Below are 18,452 nucleotides of genomic sequence, written 5' to 3'. Positions count from 1 at the left end.
AACAGTGACCGAAGCCCCAAGTAATCTCATCTACACGTTGCTGAATTTTTCTACATGTAAAAACTGGTCTGCAGTGCGTTTAAAATCCACAGCATGCCAATTTATCTTGCGCTTCCATCTCAGAATTGTATCTGACAAGTTTATGAAAAAAAATTAGCAGTATACAATGCGCGCATTAAAACGCAATATCCAGTGCGGATTTTATCTGCAAATTACGTGTTTATCTGCGGTTTTGCTGTGGACTTTCCCAGATAAAGTTCAGCAAGGTGTGCGTGTAGCGGTCTTACAGCGTTTAGACGCTCTTTTTGGACTAAAACACCGTCACTATTAGGCCTTGTTCACACGGCACTCAGAAAAAAAAAAAAAACGTGCAAATGCGGCAAAACCGCTTGCGTCTTTTGTAAAGCACTTTTGCATGCTTTTGGCAATTAGGACTCCTATTGACTATGGAAATCGAGCCCGTTTGGCACATTTCACATGCCAAAGTGCCCTGACGCTTCTTTTTTTACGCAACACGTTCTTTAAAACATGCACGCGTAAAAACATGAGTCGTATGCACTAATGCAGAGGTCTCGAGCACACGGCCCGCGGGCCGCATGCGGCCCCTGGGGCTGTCATCTGCGGCCCGCGGGACAAAGAACAGCTAGTATCGGCTCTGCTCCGAGACTCTGGAATTCCCTGACATCGCTGTCCACTAATGGACAGTGATGTCTGGGGCTTCCCCAAAGCCGGAGTCCCGTGCAGAGCGCTAGCATAGACTCTGCTCCGGGACTCTGGAATTCTCTGATATCGCTGCCCATATATGGACAGTGTGTCAGGGTCTTCCCCAGAGCTGAGACCCGGGCACAGCGCTAGTATAGGCTTTGCTCTGGGACTGCCTCTGACATCGCTGTCCATACATCGACAATAATGTCAGGGGCTTCCCCAGAACAGGAGTCCCAGTGATGTCAGGAGCACAGCTTGAGTCCCAGGAAGAGCCTACTAGCGCTCTGCCAGGGACTCCAGCTCTGAGGTTTCCCCTGACATCTCTGTCCATGTATGGACAGTGATGTCAGGAGCAGAGCTGGAATCCCAGGCAGAGTGCTAGAAGCGGGTCTGCTCCAGGACTCCAGCTCTGGGCAAGCCCCTGACATCACGGCGGAAGCATCCACAGAGGGACCACACAATGTAGGAGAGTGGTATATACACGCACACATCCTTTAGTATGTACTTTAGGAAGTTGCCCATTCCCTATAGTAAAAAAACAAAGCATGAAGCGGAGAAGATGCATATGGATTTATTCCACTCTGTACATACCAGTCCAACATGGTTTATAAATCTAAATTGTACACCATTGACCACAGGCAGAGATTAACATTAACACCTTGTGACACGTCTATGAATACTCATTCACTGTAAATGACGGCTGAGGCAACGGCACGATACAACACGAGTGCTACAATAGACTTTACTATACAGTGGACTGAACACGTACTACAAGACATAGTATTTTCCCCGCAGCACTTCTGTTTTACGGAGCATAATTCCATAATCTGTATAATACATAATAGTCTAGAAATACTGAGAACCTTTACTGTCAGGGCTGTATCAGAGTGAATTTTACATAAAATCTGGCAAAAACCGCAGGTGTTACTGATTTAGCAGAATTGCATTTACATTTTATCAAATCTCCATTATAAAAAACCCTGAGAAGAATTTAAAAGGGAAATCTAAAAAGATTCAGAAAACAAACAGAAACAATACCACCGTCACTTCTACTTCTACGTATGACGTGCGAATACAAACAAGATTAATACTTACATGATACCACCAGGTAAGATTATTTTTTTTATATATATATAGCGCTTGCCTTAAATTAGACCCATTCAAAAAGGGAAAGTTCACATTTAACAACCAGGGATCGGGCGGGGCACCTGTTTTCCACGGCACAACTGAAAGCGACCCTCCGGTCTCTGGACAAAATTATTAATATGATGGGGTATATGGAGTAGTGTGACCTGGTGCCCTCAAGTTGCCCCCTCTGCCATGGATACGCCATTTCAGGGTCCCCTCTTGTCTCAAAATCACCACAGAACTTCTGAGACGGAGTCGAAGGCACTCCCTCTGTTCACGGATTGGACAGAACTGCACATGTGAGCAGCTCTGGCTAATTCGGGAACAGTGGGATGGTCTCAGACTGGTAGTCCGAGAAGCGCTGCAGCCAGTTTGGGACAGCACAAAGGGGACCCTAAAACAGCGGCTCCATGGCAGAGGGGTACAATTGGAGGGCAGTGTGTGATATTACTCCATATTTCCCATTATATTTAAAATGTTGTTCCGGGACAGGGTGGTTGCTTTAATTTAGGCTTCAGCTCATATCTCAGGAGCCATGATGGGCGGATAGGTTGGTTTCTGTAGTCCCTATTCATACTGATTTTTTATGTATGCAACTTATACTAAAAGCTGGCTAAATAGATGCGGCTATGGAAAAAAAAAAATTTGCTATCTAAGGCGCCATGCACACAGCCGTGCCCATAATCTGGGCCGGTGATTACGAGCAGCCGCATTTGCGGGCCATGCTCCCAGTATAGAGTCTAGGAGCACGGTCTGTAAAATGAAAAATAAAACAGGACATGTCCTATTTTTTTGCGGGTCATTTCTACGGCCCGGACACCTTGCCGTAATTATATACAGGAAGGTGTCTGGGCAATAGAAACAAATGGGTCCGTACTTTAATCCGTAATTACAGATCAAAATTACAGCCGTGGGGCCTTACTCAAGAAACCTGGTAGTGAAAAGTGAACGTCCCCTTTAACTACAACACTGATTTACCAATTTTCAGTTACATTTTGTTAGGATGCAGTAGAACACCAGGAGATGGGACATGTCTAAACCAGGCAGGAGTATAAACATTAAAGTGTAGCTTTATGTATACATAAAGTTTAGATTATTATATATTTTTTTTGAAACTTAATACAATTTTTTTTTTTTTTTTGCTGAACTGAATAATAAAATAGTTTAAAAAAAATATATATAAAAAAACAGAACGGTCAGGACATCAGCATTTTCCCACAATGGTGTGTACATTGTCCTCAACCTTATACTGGACTCAAGTGTATTTTCTTTTTGAACACACCATGTAAGCGACTCCATCACACAGATCTCTTTACAGGTTTAAACATGGCGCTTTAATAGCGGTTATGGCGCCTTTTAGGATCTTTTCTCTCGTGAGAACTGGGACCCTCATAGTAGTACTCCTCTTCATTCCCCCTGTAGTACACGTCTCTACCGCTTTGATAATTGTGGCTTTGATATGGATGACTGACTTGGCTCCTTATTTTTCGTTGGCTGGAGGAGGAATCATAACGCACTGGCGCAGAGTGGGAGGAGCTTGGATTATACGGACTGGAGTAGGGTGGGTAATTCGATGGGGAGGAATTAGCTTGGGTCATTATTTCCGTGTTGGATCCATGAGTAGATCCTTGTCTGTAAAAGCTATTCATCTGGAAAGGAAACAAATAAAAAGTTAGGTTGGGATACTTTGTATGGGCAAAAGAAAAAAGGTTAAAAAACAAAAAGGTCTCCCTGCTGTGTAAAAGTAAAATTCACCTTCTACATGAACAGCCATAGAAAGAAACCATTACTTCAAAAGACAAACTGAGCAATATTAACCAGTAAGACCCCTCCACAATCTGGTTTTGTTCCCCTCTGGTGTGGTGCAGACACATTGGAGGGAAACGGATGCCAGAACTAATCCCATGCTTTGCTATGGGAAAAGTTTTGGCATCCGATTCATCAGTTGTCCGTCAGGCTTCAGATGCCAAAAATAAAAAAAAAAGTCATAAGTGGTGTGCGGCGCCGTAAGGCCGTATTATCAGTTTTATGCCCATTATATATTATTTAGGTGAACAATATATATTTTCCTTTGCGCACTCACCATTGCCTGTCTTTGAAGATTATCCGGAGAAGAGTATTGTTTTTGATAGCTTGGGACAGGCGGTGAGTGGTCGTGTCTCATGTTGGAATTATAGTCATGTCTGGAAAGAAAACATAAAATCATCAATACAATTAAGCTAGGATTATTTTTATTTTATATATTTACATTCACACACTTGGTATTCTTTATTAGTAAGTTCCTTACAGTGTAAACTCCCATTAGGACAACCACTGTTCATACACCCTTTAAAGGTCATATGGATGTCAAAGGGGGTCAACTACTCCCTTTTCTATTAAAGATGCTACAAGGGGGGCTCCCACTCAAGGTTGTCAATACATTTGAATGGGCGCCATGAACCAGTCAGACAATATATGGCTTTCAGCAGCTTCTCCCTACCACTGGTTTCCGCTACCAGGCCTGCAATGATCAGCTTATCGCCAGTGGGCCTGAATTTTGAGCAGTAGGTGTCCAGATAGGAAAACACTTTTAAACAAATCACTAACAGCTACATAGAATTCCTAAGTGGCAGAAGGACCTAAACTTTTGAGGCAAAAAAGCTGCAATTCATAAAAACGCTTTCTTCCGTTCTTCGCCCAGTGTGGGCTCCTGGGATGACGTTTTATCCCATGTGACTGTTGCTGTCAATCACAGGCTGCAGCATCACCTCAGGAAGCTGGCCTGGACAAGAACAGAAGAAAGCGTCGCTATGAGCAGTGCAAGTATAAGGCTGGGTTCACACGACCTATTTTCAGGCGTAAACGAGGCGTATTATGCCTCGATTTATGCCTGAAAATACGGCTCCAATACGTCGGCAAACATCTGCCCATTCATTTGAATGGGTTTGCCGACGTACTGTGCAGACGACCTGTAATCTACGCGTCGTCGTTTGACAGCTGTCAAACGACGACGCGTAAAATGGACTGCCTCGTCAAAGAAGTGCAGGACACTTCTTTGGACGTAACTTGAGCCGTTTTTCATTGAATTCAATGAAGAGCAGCTCAAATGTTCGGCCGTCAAAGACGCCTCGCAAAATGCGAGGAGGAGCAATTACGTCTGAAACGACGGAGCTGTTTTCTCCTGAAAACCGTCTGTAATTTCAGACGTAAAAGCCAGTTATCGTGTGCACATACCCTAAACAGGTTTTTTTGTATTGGTTTTCATTGACTGTTTCCCACAGTGGAGATTCCGTCCGAAAAACTGCAGCACAGTTTTTCATCCGGAAATCCATGCAGTGTATCCGCCGTGTGTGAACATGGTCAAAAAGTAACGGTCGTTTGCTAAAACTTATAAGAAGCTTTGATTAGTGGGGCTCTGGGTGCGGAGACCCCCACCAAATCGCTCTAACGAAGGGGCAGAAGAGCTTAGCCAAGCAGAGTGTCCCTTCACCTGTAATGTGATAACTTCAATCTTCTCGGAAAGACTGAGTTAGCTGAAGACTGGCTTCATATAATATGAGCACGTCTTCAGATAAATTAAGTTATCCCATCACATCTGAAAGGGGCACTGTGCTCGGCTGAGCGCTTCTGCCGCTTCGTTACAGTAGTCGGTGGGGGGAGGGGTGTCTAAGCACCCGGATCCCACCAATCAAAACTTCTGACATGTTAAAAGTTTTTATGAAACTGCCGTTTCGTCAGTTACGCTTTAAGATGTCTGACCAACCGAGATAACACTTCACAGCTGTTAATGGATAAATTGGACTATGTGTGACAACGCTCAGCATATCTGAAGCAGACACCTGCAGCTTTTGTACTACACATACACCTGGAATGCTAGAAATGTAGAAATGTTGCATCCATGGACAACTTTACAATGTTTGCTTAATAAAAGCGGTTTTACAAGTCATACAACAATTGGGGAAGAGGTTACAATGGTCAATTGGCATATGATTTTTATGTTAAGAACTAAAAGGTTTCTCTAAACACATCCAGCAGGATTCATCTTACCTGTTGCCATTGGATGATGGACCATTTCCAGAAAAGCCACTGTTCCCTTGTGGCGAGGATGCGGCATTATTCGCATCTTGAGATGAATGACTGCTTCCTAGTAAAATATTAGTAAAGACAACAAATGGTTTTCTGTTTGCATCTCACTGGTTTAACCCTCCTAAATATATACTGGAACAATTGCAAAATAGCTGTGCGCCAGAAGAGACAAAAAAAAAAAAAAAAAGTGGATGTTCGAAGAGGCTGTGAACATGAAACGGACACTCAAGCTATAGATTACATATGTGTAACTGAGAATGTCATTTAGATGCAGAGTACAACAGACACCAACCTCAGTATACAAACCATAGTGCGGTGTAGTTCACATTGGACAAGTTGTATTCTACAGTGCCCAAGGTACAAAGAACTGCCCGTTTGGCAGAGGTCACATCCCTGGCACAAGTGAGTCCTTATATCTGAGTGTCCTCACCAGCAGTCACTTCTCTGCTCAGGAGGGAAGCCATGTTCTGGTTTTTAGAGGTTTATGATATTTACAATGCACACAAACAAAACATTAATAGGGATTTTCCCACTACTGGACAACGGATGACCTATCCACCAGATAGGTCATCAGTATATAATCGGTGCGGGTCCGACAGCCGAACCCTGCACCGATCAGCTGCTCCAGTGGCCTGCGGGCAACGGATGTTATGGCACATTACGCAATGTACGGAGCCGGAAGCAGTTGGCTGCGTACATTGCATAGCGGCCGTGCTGCAGCTCTGCTCCTAGTCACTTGAATAGGAGCAGAGCTGCAGTACTGCAGATCAGCCACTATTCTATGACTGGAGCCATCTGCTTCCGGGATGGACATACTGTGCCCAGGGGCAGCCGGAGCGGCTTAACTGTTTCGGGTCCAGGTGTCGACCCCCACAGATCATGTACTGATTATACACCGGATAGGTCATCAGTTGTCCGGTAGTTCACAACCCCTTAAATCTTGTTGCATTGTTGACCTGATATAATCCGTTATGTTTGAGTGTTTTACAGCTTACAGACCTTGCAAAGGTGTTTGTGGCCTACAATTACATGACATCTTTATAAGCCAGACATCACAGACAACCCGTTTACCTGATCTGTACTGGATTTTCAGAGGCCTTCCAAACAGTTTGACGCCATTCAACAGATTCATTGCATAGGGAACAGATTCTTCATGCTTAAAATTTACAAAAGCAAATGATTTTGAACTGCCATCTTTGTCCTTCGGGATTTTAACACTCAATGCAGGACCAGCCTGAAAAATCAAGCAGACAATTATAAAAGAGAGATTGAGATATATATATTAATCTTTGCTATAATTCCTTAGCGCAGTTCTGTAAAGTGATATAAGATATACAAGAAAAATAAAAAATAAAGTAGTTAGTCTTAGAAATAAATGAAACTCATAACATTTCAGTAAAAAATAGTTAACCTGAATTGCGACAAATACATTCAACAGTGAACGCGTCTTACATTTTTTGACACAATTTGTACTGCAAAAACGCAGCAGGCAGAGATGTGTGGCAATATTTGCACTATTTTCTGTTACTTTTCTTCATAGATGCTGCCAGAACTACGACCACCCTGCTTTTCTGTCAGTCTCAAAATTTAGGGAGTGACGAGAAAAGACGCTAATTTACCATAAACCTGGGGTAAGCTGCTTAGTAGATTTTGATCAATGACTTTTACTGATCCGTCCTTGATTGATATAAATGGCTTCATAGCCTTTTCCAGTCTGAATAGGGACGTTTTACAAATCCAAACCTATATACAATATAAACCAGAAATCTCAAAACACACAGACCCTGAGGCTGTCATCTGCGGCCTGCAGGGGACCGAAGCTCCCTCAGGAGAGGAGAGAGCAGGCCGAAGGAGGAGCGTGCCAGCGCTCCTTCATGACGTCATAAAGGAGCTCAGTCCCTTTGCCGCACTGCTGGACCGTTGGTGATAGGTAAGCAATGGCCCCACAGCCTCCTGTAGATAGTGCAACCCCCCTTGTAGATAGCACCCCACACACCCAACCCTGTTGACAGCGCTACCCCCCCCCCCTTCCCTGTGAATCGCTCCAGTGGGGCTCCCTCTAGGAATGGAATCCCCAGCCAGAGCATTGCCGAGGCTCTGGCCCGGTTATTCCTCTGCTGGAGGAGCCCCTGAAGTCACTGTCAGCAACACTCTGGCTGGGGATTCCATTTCTAGAGGGAGCCCCAATGAAGCGATCTACATGCGGGTGTGTGGCACCCTCTCTAGGGGCCACCGCAACACCCTCTCCCTAAAAAGGGGCTGCCCAATCTTAACATTTGTGTGTCTGCCAAACACTGCCAACTAAGCAGACAGACTGCATTTAGCGACACAAACTGGATTGTTAAATAAGCACGTGGAGTAAACTCGAAAATTTCCGTTAAGTTTAAACCTAGCGCTATTATTATAGCAATGTAGCAGTGGTGTAGTGTGATTCTAGCAGTGGTGTAGTGTGATTCTAGCAGTGGTGTAGTGTGATTCTAGCAGTGGTGTAGTGTGATTCTAGCAGTGGTGTAGTGTGATTCTAGCAGTGGTGTAGTGTGATTCTAGCAGTGGTGTAGTGTGATTCTAGCAGTGGTGTAGTGTGATTCTAGCAGTGTAGTGTTATTCTAGCAGTGTAGTGTTATTCTAGCAGTGTAGTGTTATTATAGCAGTGTAGTGTTATTATAGCAGTGTAGTATTATTCTAGCAGTGTAGTATTATAGTAATGTAGTATTATTATAGCAGTGTAGTATTATTATAGAAGTGTAGTGTTATTATAGCAGTGTAGTGGTATTATTATAGCAGTGTAGTATTATTATAGCAGTGTAGTATTATTATAGCAGTGTAGTGTTATTATAGCAGTGTAGTATTATTATAGCAGTGTAGTATTATTATAGCAGTGTAGTGGTATTATTATAGCAGTGTAGTGTTATTATAGCAGTGTAGTATTATTATAGCAGTGTAGTATTATTATAGCAGTGTAGTATTATTATAGCAGTGTAGTATTATTATAGAAGTGTAGTATTATTATAGCAGTGTAGTATTATTATAGAAGTGTAGTATTATTATAGAAGTGTAGTGTTATTATAGCAGTGTAGTGTTATTATAGCAGTGTAGTGTTATTATAGCAGTGTAGTATTATTATAGAAGTGTAGTGTTATTATAGCAGTGTAGTATTATTATAGAAGTGTAGTGTTATTATAGCAGTGTAGTATTATTATAGAAGTGTAGTGTTATTATAGCAGTGTAGTGTTATTATAGAAGTGTAGTGTTATTATAGCAGTGTAGTGTTATTATAGAAGTGTAGTGTTATTATAGCAGTGTAGTATTATTATAGCAGTGTAGTATTATTCTAGCAGTGTAGTGTTATTATAGAAGTGTAGTATTATTATAGCAGTGTAGTGTTATTATAGCAGTGTAGTATTATTATAGAAGTGTAGTGTTATTATAGCAGTGTAGTGTTATTATAGCAGTGTAGTATTATTCTAGCAGTGTAGTATTATAGTAATGTAGTATTATTATAGTAGTTCAAATAACGAATTGATTTTACAATAATTTTGTATTGTACCAAATTTTAAAGTAATGCTGCTCCTCAACTTCCCATTTTTCTATGTGCAGCCCATTTACCCTGCCGAGTTTGAGACCCCGGATATAAAGTATAGGAGGAATTTATTATGAACGGCACTTCGTATGCCAGTCTTAACAGAAAAAGCGGTGGAGTAAAATGCGTCTAATTTAGAAGGAGACGCACACCTCTTAATAAATTAGGCACTAATAGGCACATCTCTAGCTGGCTGTGCGCCACAGAGCAAAATCTTTACCAGGTGCGAGCCGGAGCAGATTTCTGCTATAATTTCCGCTAAGTTTGTAGCATGGAAATTTTTTTCTTTGCGCAGATTGTGACTTTTGATGCATTTGCAATGTTTTTATGCCAGTAAACGGGCGTAGAAAAGTTGATAAATTCCCCCCTATACTCTTTAAGACAATTAAGATGTGAACATTGATGTTGACCTGAAACCATACAATGAAGCGAGTCTCAAGTCACAATTTGTGGCAGTAAAAATTGGACTTTTGAGGCATTTATGGCGCTCACACCACTATGCTAAAGAGTGGGTGGGGCTTAGTGGAGGGCGTGGCATTCAGCAGTCCGAGAAACTTACGCCAGCATCTAGCGTAAATTATAGTGCAAATCTTCTCCAGCTAGATTGGAGTATCTGATGCACATACGACCAAAGATGAGCCTAATTTATTAGGCACATCTTACTTAGCGCCATTTAGATTGATACTGGCGTCTGAAAAACCAGGTCTTAAGAAATTCCTCCCAACGTCCCTATGAAAAGACTGAACAAGGATAGAAAAAAGTAAAAGATTATCAGGACTGGTATAAGGTTCATTGTGTATTTCCAAGTCTCCACCAACTCACGAGAACACAGAACTGGATGCGTGGCCATTGTGCTTATACAAAGTACGGCTTTTCATGAACAAATAAGAAAAGCAAATAGTGTACCTGCAGTTACATGTAGAAATGTATTATGCAGGACATCGGGCCTGTGCACATTACGTTTTTACCTTCCGTCGGAGTTAGACATCAAGAGGTAGACTTATACCGCTCTGACAGAAGGCAAAAACATATCCCACTGTACAGGCATATAGCGGGATACCTCGCCCGAATGCCCCAGTCAGAGCACTACCTGAAGCGGTGTGCCTGGGGAAGCTCCTGATGTCACTGATAATATATAGACCAAGATGTAAAGAGCTTTATAATGCATCGGAAGCACTCCGGCCGGGGACACAGACACTGGAGAAGCCCCTGACGTCATTGTCCTAATATGGAGCTTCCCCAGGGTTAAAGTTCGGGGCAAGACTGCTTCTGATGCGCAGTCTGGGAACTCCGGCATAGGGAAGCTGCTGACATCAGTGTGCATATTTGGACAGCGATGGCCACAGCTTCCCGAATTACACGTATAACGTACACCTGTGAGGGATGCCATACAGGGGCATCCGTCACACACGGGCTCTCATGTTAAAACGTATACCGCACGTTAAATCTTCTTTTGCTGGATTCCTCAGGATGGAGTAATGCGGTCTTACTATGCTATACCATCCTTGGGGAAAATAAAAAAGGTATACCGACGTATAAAAAGAGTACACTCTTAGTCTCGGTCAGGCTACATGCACACCTTCCGTATTTTGCTGTGGAAAATAGGCGCAAAAACCGCAGCAATACACAGAAAATTCGCAAGTAATAATCGCACCTAATCATGCATTTTTGATGCTTTTTTCAGCACGTTTTCATGCTGCAGGTTTTGGTCAGGATTTTCCTCAGCACCAGGCATATAGAATTCGCAAGCGTGAACTAAATAAAAAATCGACATGCCTCAGATTTTAAAATCCGCACCGCAGGTCAATTTGCGTGCAGAAAAATACTGCAGCGTGGACAGGAGATTCCTGGAATCTCAGTCTATGCTGGTCCTGTATTACGCTGCAGTTTTGCTGAACACAAATCCACGCAGGAAAAAAAACGCACGTAATAAGCATTGTGTGAATTGACCCTAATTGAGCCCTATAGCTGTTTAACATTTAAGTCAGACATTTTTCTGACGTAAACAATAAATGTAGGGCAAAACCGAGATGTAAACAGGCCCTTACCCACCGACATTACTGCCTCATACACCACAACCTCGTTCTGCCCCTTCCTGCAATACTACCATACAGCACTCATCAAACATAGGTGGTTACGGCGCGCGGGCCCAATCTCCTATCCTATATACAAGAAATGGAGCCTCGTCCTGTGCCACCTATGACGTGAAAGCAGCTTTATATCAGGCACTCCAGTATTATATACATAAATGTGTGCCATCTTCTCTCGTGCGTCGAGCTGTAATACTAGAGGCAGAACATGTTTATGAGGGATCTACGGAAAGTCCTATATAAAAAGGGGAGATACATCAAAACTGGTGCATAGGAAAAGTGGAATAGTTGCCCATGACAACCAATCAGGTTACCGCTTTCACTTTCCAAAGGACCTCTGAAAAATAAGAGGTGGAATCTGATTGGTTGCCACGGGCAACTACTCCACTTTACCTTTGCACCAGTTTTGATAGATCTCCCCTAATATTTCTACACAAGTTCAGGTCTCATGACGTGTAACAGGGACGTCCTCAACACAAGCTCATAAAAGGGGGCAGCAAAGAATCTGCCATGTATTAAGGGAAGGAAAGGTTTTGTCCAGACAACTAGTAGCACATTTCTCAGCATGCCACATCTTAGGGGGTGAGAAAGCACCTAAGCAGCTAGTATGTTTAATATACTCTGTAGAATGAAGACTTCAAATGTGCACAAGTCCTAATTATTAAATTAGATTAGTTGCACAACTTTAAATAGACTGAATCCATCATTTAGTAGGCACAGGGTCCGATTAGATCGCATGGAGATTTCCAGTAGCCAATGCTTCCAGCCATTTATCAGTACAATCACATCTGTGCGAGACGTCTGCTGGTGTATGTCCTACTGTAGAGTCCACGCTGCCATCTTGTGGACAAAGGGAGAATTACTCTAGACTTATCATAGTTACGTGTTGTGTACAGTACCTCCGTCATATCCACTACATAAAAAACATTGTATTTCGTCAACCGGCCCACCACAACAGAGGGAGATATAGAGTAATCGCAGGGACTCTTCTTACTAGACGTTAAGCGATACATTATCGCTTCCTAACCTGCAGAAACAGCTCGAACAGGAGTTCCTCTGTAGCTCTCGGGTCCAAATTTCCTACGAACAAGGTTCTGTCCGCCTCTGCAACCCCCATCTTCTTACGCCGGATAAACGACGACACAACTAAGCGACCGCTCCAGGAACTACGTCACTCTATCACATGACCCTTATGAAGAAAAGGGGCGGGGAATGCAACATGGGAGTAGCATGATGGCGTCAGCGCAATGTAAAACGTCTCCCCAGTGCACGTTGTAATATTGACAGTGACATAATTCATCAAGGCGGCCACATGCCGTGCAGTTGCATTAAATAATTCTAGGGCAAAGGAAAAGTGGAGTTACGCTTACCAAAGAGTATCTTAAAAAATTAAATCTTGGATCTGATTGGTTGCTATGGGCTTCTCCAGTTTTCTCTCTGAGGGCTTGTCCACACGTAACTGAATAGTTGCAGAAAATTTCTGCAGCGATTCCGCAGAAACTAGCAGGATTTCCGCTGCCGAAAAACCGCACCATTTTCTGTGTTTTTTTTACTGCAGAAAATGATTTTGCGGCATTTTTCTCAATGCTGGGAGATCTCTGAAAAACGTAGCAATTCAGTCCAATTTCCGCACCAGGAATTGACATGCTGCGGTACGAAAAATACGCACCGCAGGTCAGTTTATGGTCAGAAATTTTACGCAGCGTGTGGATGAGATTTGTTAAATCTCACCTACTTTGCTGCTACTGTATTCTGCTGCGTATTTTCTATCCGCAATTCCAGACGGAAAATACGCAGCAATTCCGCAACGTGTGAACAAGCCCTTAGGCTGGATTCACACGAGCGTGTTCAGGCTGTGATATACGGTCTGTATGTCGGCCGCTTTTCCCCCGACTAAACACACACCAGGGAGCCGGGCTCCTAGCATCATAGTTATCTATGACCAGTGGCGTAGCTATAGGGGTCGTATCGGTCGCAGTTACGGTCACATGGTACACTTAGTGTACCATGTGACCGTGTTGTCATGTGACACGTCTTCCAGACAGAGCAGAAGAGTCGGTGCGGAGGACTCCAGGTAAGCTGCAGTGTAATGTTTTGTGTTGTAATGTATTGTGTTGTGATGCCTTGTAATCTATTGTGTTGTATTGTGTTGTTTGCGGTGGAGAGGGGGGGGGGCGTTAAATCATAGCCCCCCCTCCACCGCAAACTGCACAATACAGTATAGTACACATTACTATGAGAGCGGGGCTGCGGCTGTGTAATACAGTAACTGCCCCGCTCCTGTGTCCTGATATGTGCGCTCCATCAGGATGATGCGATGCGGCCGGCGCTGCACTAATGATCTGCGGCACTGAAGACAGAACATGGCGGGCGTGCTACAAAACACCCCCATGTTCTGTCTTCTGTGCCTGTGCCGCCGCTCATTAGTGCAGCGCCGGCCGCATCACCTCATGCTGACCGCGCGCGCACTTCCTGTCAGGAGCGGGGCAATGGCTGTATTACACAGCCGCAGCCCCGCTCTATAACGGCGGAGATCAGAGAAACCTCTCATCTCCGCTGCTATTCTCCTGAATGCTGCGATCAAAGCTGACTGCAGCATTCAGGGGAAAATGAGTAGGGGGGATGCCCCTGGATCGCATCACAGGGAATTCCCTGTGACGCGATTGAGGGACATACCATATATGGGCAGACAGCCCAGGGTCCATTGAAGGACCCCAGGGCTGTCCTACCATATTTCCTGTTGGTAGGGCATACTGAGGTATGTCCTAACAACTGCCTGTGTACTATCTGTACACAGGCTGATGTACTGGCACATATCTGATATATGCCAGTACATTGAAGTTTAAAAATAAAGTAAAAACAAAGTAATGTTAAATAAAAAAAATACACATACACCTTTTTTACAATAAACATTAAAATAAGTCTCAATACATAAAACATACACATTCGGTATTGGCGCAGCCGTAATAACCTGCACAACTATTTTTTTGCATCATTTATGATGTGTACTCTGTAAAAAAATAAAATAAAAATTGCTTTCTATCACTTAGGCCCCATTCACACGACCGTGCCCGCAATCACGGCCCGTGATTGCGGGCCCGTCCGGCCGCCGACTGCCACCCGCATTTTCGGGCCGTGCTCCCATACAAAGTATGGGAGCATGGCCCCGCAAAATGCAAAAGAACGGACATGTTCCATAATTTTCGGAACATTTCTACGGCACGGACACCCATCCGTAGCGCTACGGAAATGTGTCCGTGCTCAATGAAAGTGAATGGGTCAATTTTTGCGCAAAAATGGAGGTTATTTACGGTCGTGTGCATGGGGCCTAATTGTGAGGCACAAGGTGCGATGATGAATTTAACCTCCATGTGCCTCGCATTAATAGTAATTAACCCCATCATGTACCTTACACATTAACCCATTATGACTGAGAAACATGATGGGGTTAATTACTATTAATGTTCATCACACCTCGCGCCTCACATTAGAAAACGAAAGAACTTTTTTTTTTTTATTACTGTTGGCAAAATAAACGAAGTATCGGTATCGAAGTCCACATTTTGGTATTGTGGCATTCCTACACTGTGGGTCGCGTCCCCCTGGGGGTTCGTGAGTCACTCACCGAGGTCCCGGTTCCAATCAGTGCTGGAGCAAGGAGCTGACATCTCCTTGATCCAGCATTCACTGTGCCCTGAGCGGCTCGACGCAGGCAGGCGGGATGTAGCAACATCATCGCGCCTGCCTGCGCTGAGTCACTCATAGCACAGACCGGAGGAGGCAAAGGATCCTCCACTCGACGTGGGAACGGGGATAGGTAAGTAATTATGCTATTTTTATATTATGCACATATGGGGGCATTATACTGTATGGAGAGCTGATATTGCGGGGGGGGGGGAATTATACTGTATAATTGGTATGGGGAGCATTATACGGTATGGGGCTGTTATGGGGGGACATTATACGTTATGGGGCATTATACTGTGTGGGGGCGGCTATGGGAGCATTATACTGTGTGGGGGCATTATACTATGGGGGCTGTTGGGCAAGGCGTCTGGGCATAGGCGCGTGCAGGGGTCTGATGATGATGGTGGTGTTGGGGAGGGGTAGGGGGGTCCAAGCTGAATTCTTGCACCCGGGCCCATGAGCCTTTAGCTACGCCCCTGTCTATGACGCTAGGAGTCCCTGCCTCCACACGTAACTACTGTCTCGTACTGAAAACATGATTACAGTACGGGACAGTTACTCCTAGCGTCATAGATAACTATGATGCCAGGAGGGGCGTGGCTTGATGACGAACCGGAAGGTCGCACATAGTGAGGGCTCCGCACAATGTGGAGTATCGGAGGCCATCCATACTGCCTTTTACCTTGCACGCCGCTCCGGTGGCGACATCTGGGGTCCCTGTTGCCCCCTGAACAGTTGGAATTGGTCAATTTGGACGAATTGGTCATTTTGGACGACTTTCTTGTTGCGGGCCTACCGCCGGACCTGCAGCCTCGGCCTAAATTTCGGGTGGCCACCGCATCTTCTGCAGCTCCTTCGGAGCACCAACAGTACCTCAAATCACTGGCCCAGGACTATAGGGTCGGTGAGCTTGGTTAACCCGGCTTGCCAGCCTCAGGGAGGGCACGGTCGGCCATTTCATGGCAGCTCACGATGGTCGCAGCCACCATTTTGGATCCACTAAGGGATCCTTCCCTGCACCATCTGCGGCCATACACCCTGGGACTGCATAGAACGACCTGGTGAGTCCCCTCCTCGGAGGCAGCCTCCCCTCTGCATACAAGTCCTGTTGCCATTTGGGTTCACTGGCCCAGGTACTCCCCAACATACCTCCCAACTTTTGAATTCGGAAAAGAGGGAAATTTTAAGCCACACCCCTAACCATGCCCAATATCCCACATAAACACATCAAATCACGGCCAGATCCTTCTTCAAATAACAAGATCATATTCTCACTGCAGATCTATAGACTTACAATTACAAAAAAAAACTATGGATATCACCAATATTATGGCTCCGGTTATATCGTCTTTATGTTACTTTTCCTATCTTGGGTATAACATTTGCTCATCACGGCGGCAGCTGCAGGACAAACCTAAAGGCTGAGAACAATGAAAGTCAAGGGAGACCCTGTGGTTGATGACTTTTCAATTGACAGGTAGCAGAGTTACATGATGGGGATTTTTTTTCCCAGTTGTGTGACTCTGCTACCGGTCAATGGAAAAATCATCCACCAGAGCCCCCTTGTAGATTGCTCCACACACAGCCCCCCTGTACATAGCGCATGACACAGCCCCCTTGTAGATAGCTCCACACACAGCCCCCCTGTAGATAGCTCCACACACAGCCCCCCTGTAGATAGCTCCACACACAGCCCCCCTGTAGATAGCTCCACACACAGCCCCCCTGTAGATAGAGCCACACACAGCCCCTCTGTAGATAGCTCCACACACAACTCCCCTGTACATAGCGCCACACACAGCCACTGTAGACAGCTCCACACAAAGCCCCCCTGTAGATAGCTCCACACACAGCCGCCTGTAGATAGCTCCACACACAGCCCCCCTGTAGATAGCGCCACACAGAGCCCCCCATGTAGATAGCGCCACACACAGCCCCCCTGTAGATAGCGCCACACACAGCCCCCCTGTAGATAGCTCCACACACATCCCCCCTGTAGATAGTTCCACACACAGCCCCCCTGTCGATTGCTCCACACACAGCCCACCCTGTAGATAGCTCCACACACAGCCCCCCTGTAGATAGCTCCACACACAGCCCCCCCCTGTAGATAGCGCCACACACAGCCCCCCATGTAGATAGCGACACACACAGCCCCCCTTATGTACATAGCGCCACACAACCCCCTCCCCCTTGTACATAGTGCCACACAACCCACCTCCCCCTTGTACATAGTGCCACACAACCCCCTTATACTTTGTGCCACAATGCCGCCAGAGCGGAGAGCGGTAGAGGTAGCCTACTGCTACCACTCCCCGCTCTGCTTTGGCGTCACTCCACGTCAGAAGGTGAGAAGAAGGCAGGAGTCTTGCAGCGGCGTTCTCACTGGTGTCGATACCGGCCCGGGAGTGGACCAGTCCAGTCACCTGACCTGTCACCTGCCCGGTGAGGTCAGATGACAGGTCAGATGACTGGACTGGTCCACTCACGGGCCGGCATCGATCCCTGTCAGAACACCGCCGCAAGTCTCCTGCCTTCTTCTGACGCTGATCGCTGCTGCAGTCGTCTGGCATGCAGGGCGCTTGTCAGCAGCGATCAGCTATTTTGATACAGCTGCAGTGCCCAGCGGGACATTTTGCAGACCGCCCGGGATGGCAGGACTTCGGTGAGAAAACGGGACTGTCCCGCCGGAACCGGGACGGTTGGGAGGTATGCTCTCCAACCCTGCAGGCCCCCACCTACAACAGGGGAACAGAAGCTATCTGCCTTGTTCTACCCAGGAGCTCACTAGGATGGTAACGTTGAACCCGTTATACTGCACCTACTTTCTGCTACATGTACAGTACATGTGGACTGCCTATTCACCTGGACCACCCTCTTTTGCTTGAACGGCCATAGTGTGATTTGACGGCCTTATCTATACATATTTCTCCTGTGCTGCAGACCAGACCGTTGCTCTGTTGCCAAGATACCGTGCCAACCCTGTTTGTGGGTCACCTGCAAATGCACTGTTCTTTGCTGACTTCCCTGATGGGTACCCCTGCCAGAAGATTACCCCATTGGGTCCCTATACCATCTTCATTCTCCTGTAATGTAACGCTCTAATATCGTTTGGGTGCAGTATACTCCCAGGGGTCTAACTACGCATTGGTGCTCCATACGCTCATTTTCACAGCTACTTAACTCTTAACCATGGC

General features: G+C 45.4%; 1 protein-coding gene across 1 annotated transcript; it reads right to left on the bottom strand.

The window, feature by feature from the left end:
- Window positions 1-1,260: 1,260 nt before the first annotated feature.
- RBM7 (RNA binding motif protein 7) lies at window positions 1,261-12,770 on the bottom strand. The gene is made up of 5 exons (XM_075840134.1): window positions 12,596-12,770; window positions 6,970-7,132; window positions 5,860-5,956; window positions 3,917-4,016; window positions 1,261-3,482 (listed from the first exon to the last, which is right to left on the bottom strand). The coding sequence occupies exons 1-5, from the start codon at window positions 12,683-12,685 to the stop codon at window positions 3,168-3,170; spliced, it is 765 nt and encodes a 254-aa protein (XP_075696249.1). The 5' UTR covers window positions 12,686-12,770; the 3' UTR covers window positions 1,261-3,167.
- Between the last annotated feature and the right edge of the window lie 5,682 nt (window positions 12,771-18,452).

The sequence above is a fragment of the Rhinoderma darwinii genome, chromosome 10 (genome assembly GCF_050947455.1).
Source record: "Rhinoderma darwinii isolate aRhiDar2 chromosome 10, aRhiDar2.hap1, whole genome shotgun sequence".
NCBI classification, from domain to species: Eukaryota; Metazoa; Chordata; class Amphibia; order Anura; family Rhinodermatidae; genus Rhinoderma; species Rhinoderma darwinii.
This window is presented reverse-complemented; position numbering and strand designations above follow the sequence as displayed.

Bases quoted from the DNA above. Each gene is read 5' to 3' on its own strand.
- RBM7 (XM_075840134.1), bottom strand. From the start codon at position 12,685: ATGGGGGTTGCAGAGGCGGACAGAACCTTGTTCGTAGGAAATTTGGAC. The intron at 4,017-5,859 runs GTAAGATGAATC...TTTTCTTTCCAG, and splicing joins CCATCATCCAATGGCAACAG to ACATGACTATAATTCCAACA. The intron at 3,483-3,916 runs GTGAGTGCGCAA...TTTCCTTTCCAG, and splicing joins ATCTTCAAAGACAGGCAATG to ATGAATAGCTTTTACAGACA.